Source organism: Parasteatoda tepidariorum, chromosome 1 (assembly GCF_043381705.1).
Source record: "Parasteatoda tepidariorum isolate YZ-2023 chromosome 1, CAS_Ptep_4.0, whole genome shotgun sequence".
NCBI classification, from domain to species: Eukaryota; Metazoa; Arthropoda; class Arachnida; order Araneae; family Theridiidae; genus Parasteatoda; species Parasteatoda tepidariorum.
In genome coordinates, this window is record NC_092204.1 from 82,366,800 (window position 1) to 82,369,273 (window position 2,474).

A 2,474-nucleotide genomic window follows, 5' to 3' on the forward strand; every position below is an offset into this window, starting at 1 on the left:
AAAAAAAAAAAAAAAAAAAAAAAAAAAAAAAAAAAAAAAAAAAAAAAAAAAAAAAAAGAAAAAAAAAACACCAACAACTATATATCTGGTTGCCACGCAACCTAAAGTGAAATTTTAAGGCAAATAAATCTAAAGAAAATTAAAGGTGGCGCTTCTGTTAAATATACATACGTTAATGACTTAAAATCTTAAACATACTCCCACCTTGCACAGTGATATTATAAATAGCACTTCGGAACACGCATTAGGATTTCGTTAAAATACAAACTAATTAATGTATATTGGTCACCTTTATATGAAACTAATTAAGAAAATCTTCAGTTATTATATAAATAACAAAAAGTTCATAAATCTAAACGTTGTGGATTTTTTATGATTCTTCCCAATCTGCTTTTGATAAGAGAATTCACTTCCAAATTATCAGGCACATCAACGGAATTGGGAATATTATCAACTTTCTAGTTAATTTTCATTGAAGACTTTTCCAGAACATCCCCATCGTTCTTTGCTGATAGCTCTAAAGGATAAAGTCCTTGGAAAGGTCGGATCTTTTCTTCTCGAGAGGTTCTTAATCTGGCTACGCTAGGAATACTGTCCTTTCCAGGATACAGCTCCAAGACAATTCCAAGAGGCTCTATGCGTCGAGAATTATCTTGTCCATGTCCTATTAAAACAATATTACCGATGTTTATTACACCATTCCTTCTTATTCCCTTGTGCACTAGCTGAGCAAGATATTCATTTCTAAATCTTTGTTTGAGATCTTCACGTAATTTTTGCAAAAATTTTACACGTTTCAACATAGAGGTTCGATTCACAAGGTCTAGATCGGGAGTTTCGTTGCTGTTGCTACCTTCCCCGTATATAAATGTTGCCGGAGTTAAAAGTACTAATTCAGATGGATCATCGTGAATGTAGGTCAATGGTCTGTTATTTATAACCGACTCACAGTCACATAAAATTGTAGTTAGTTCATCATAATCTACAACAGATTTACCGAACACACGCAGAAGAGTCTTAAGCATTCCAACTATCCGCTCCTACCACCCACCCCACCATGCTGCTGTGGGTGGAGTAAATTTCCAAATTATTTTCTGAGCGGTTGAGTACACAGCAATCCTATCCCAATCTGAATTCTTTAAATAATTGTTTGCTCCTACAAAGTTCTTTCCATTATTATTGCTATAAATCGTCTGAATGCTTGAATAAAAGCATATGTAGTGAGAGACCGTACTAATTCAAAGTGGACTGCTCGGTACACAAGGCAGGTAAACAAAACGATCCAAGCTTTTTCTTTCGATTTTAGATACAGAGGACCGGCATAGTCCACACCAGACACTTGAAAAACTTTTGTCTGAGTAACTCTTTCTCTTGGAAGGGGAACAAAAGGAACTTCTACTGGTTTAGCTCAATGACGCTTACAAGTCACACACTTGGAAATAACTTTATTTACTAACTTTTTAGCTTTAAGAATCTAGTATCGCTCTCTGAGTCTTGAGAGTAAGATGGAACGACCTGCATGCATCGCTTTTATATGCTCTTCACGGAATAATTCTAGCACAACACTGTTTGCAGGAAAAAGAATTGGGCATCTGAAATTCTCATTCTCATCACTATATACCAGTTTGGTCTTTACTCTCAGAATATCACTTTTATCTCGAAAAGCTTGTATTTTGGCGAGAAATTTATCATCTTGGAAATGCGTTGTTTGCATTGACCTTAAAATCACACTTTCTGCCTTTTTTAACTCCTCACAGATTAAATTTTCCTTTAACGTATCTTGATGTAAAACGTTGTGGACAAAACGTGGGATCCAAGAGACTACTTTTACATTCCTGCTATATGCTGAAAAGTAATTACGCCATATTTCCGTTACTTCAACATTTACCATGGAAATAACTACTTGTTTTCTTTTTTCCAAATTTACTTCCTCTTCATTAACGAAAATTTCGTCAGCTGCTACAGGCCATTCCATGTGGGAAAGAAATAACCAGCTGGCACCCTCCCACCATTTCGAATTGACAAGTTGTTGAGCAGATCAACCTCCACATGGTAAGTTTGCGGAATTCATAGATCCGGGCAAATGCCTCCATGATTTTACCGGAGTTCATTTCCTGATTTCTTTAACTCGAATTTCCACACATACCCATGTGTCTTCGCTTCTAAGCCAAGCTAATACAGTTGTTGAGTCTGTCCAAAAATGAACTTTGTCCGTCTGAAACTGTTTTACTATTTCAATGGATAGACGAAATGCAATTGTGGGGCCAAGAAGTTCAAGTCAAGCAATCGTTGTTTCCTTTTTCCAGCTAGGAGCGATTCGTGCTTTACTTTGTATCAGGTGAACTTGAACACTGCTTTCATCTTCTATTCTCAGAAAAACTACTGTGGAATACGCATATTTACTGGCATCACAAAAGAAATGTAATGAAATGCGCTCGTAACCTTTGTCACAATGCAACCACCCTGGGATTTCT

At 36.1% G+C, this 2,474-nt stretch overlaps 1 protein-coding gene across 1 annotated transcript; it reads right to left on the bottom strand.

Annotated features, from left to right (window-relative positions):
- Window positions 1–458: 458 nt before the first annotated feature.
- On the bottom strand, window positions 459–1,025 carry LOC139426575 (uncharacterized). The gene has a single exon (XM_071185871.1). The coding sequence runs from the start codon at window positions 1,023–1,025 to the stop codon at window positions 459–461; it is 567 nt and encodes a 188-aa protein (XP_071041972.1).
- Window positions 1,026–2,474: the final 1,449 nt, after the last annotated feature.

What these genes read in the sequence shown, in the direction of transcription:
- LOC139426575 (XM_071185871.1), bottom strand. Translation starts at nt 1,025, where the DNA reads ATGCTTAAGACTCTTCTGCGTGTGTTCGGTAAATCTGTTGTAGATTAT.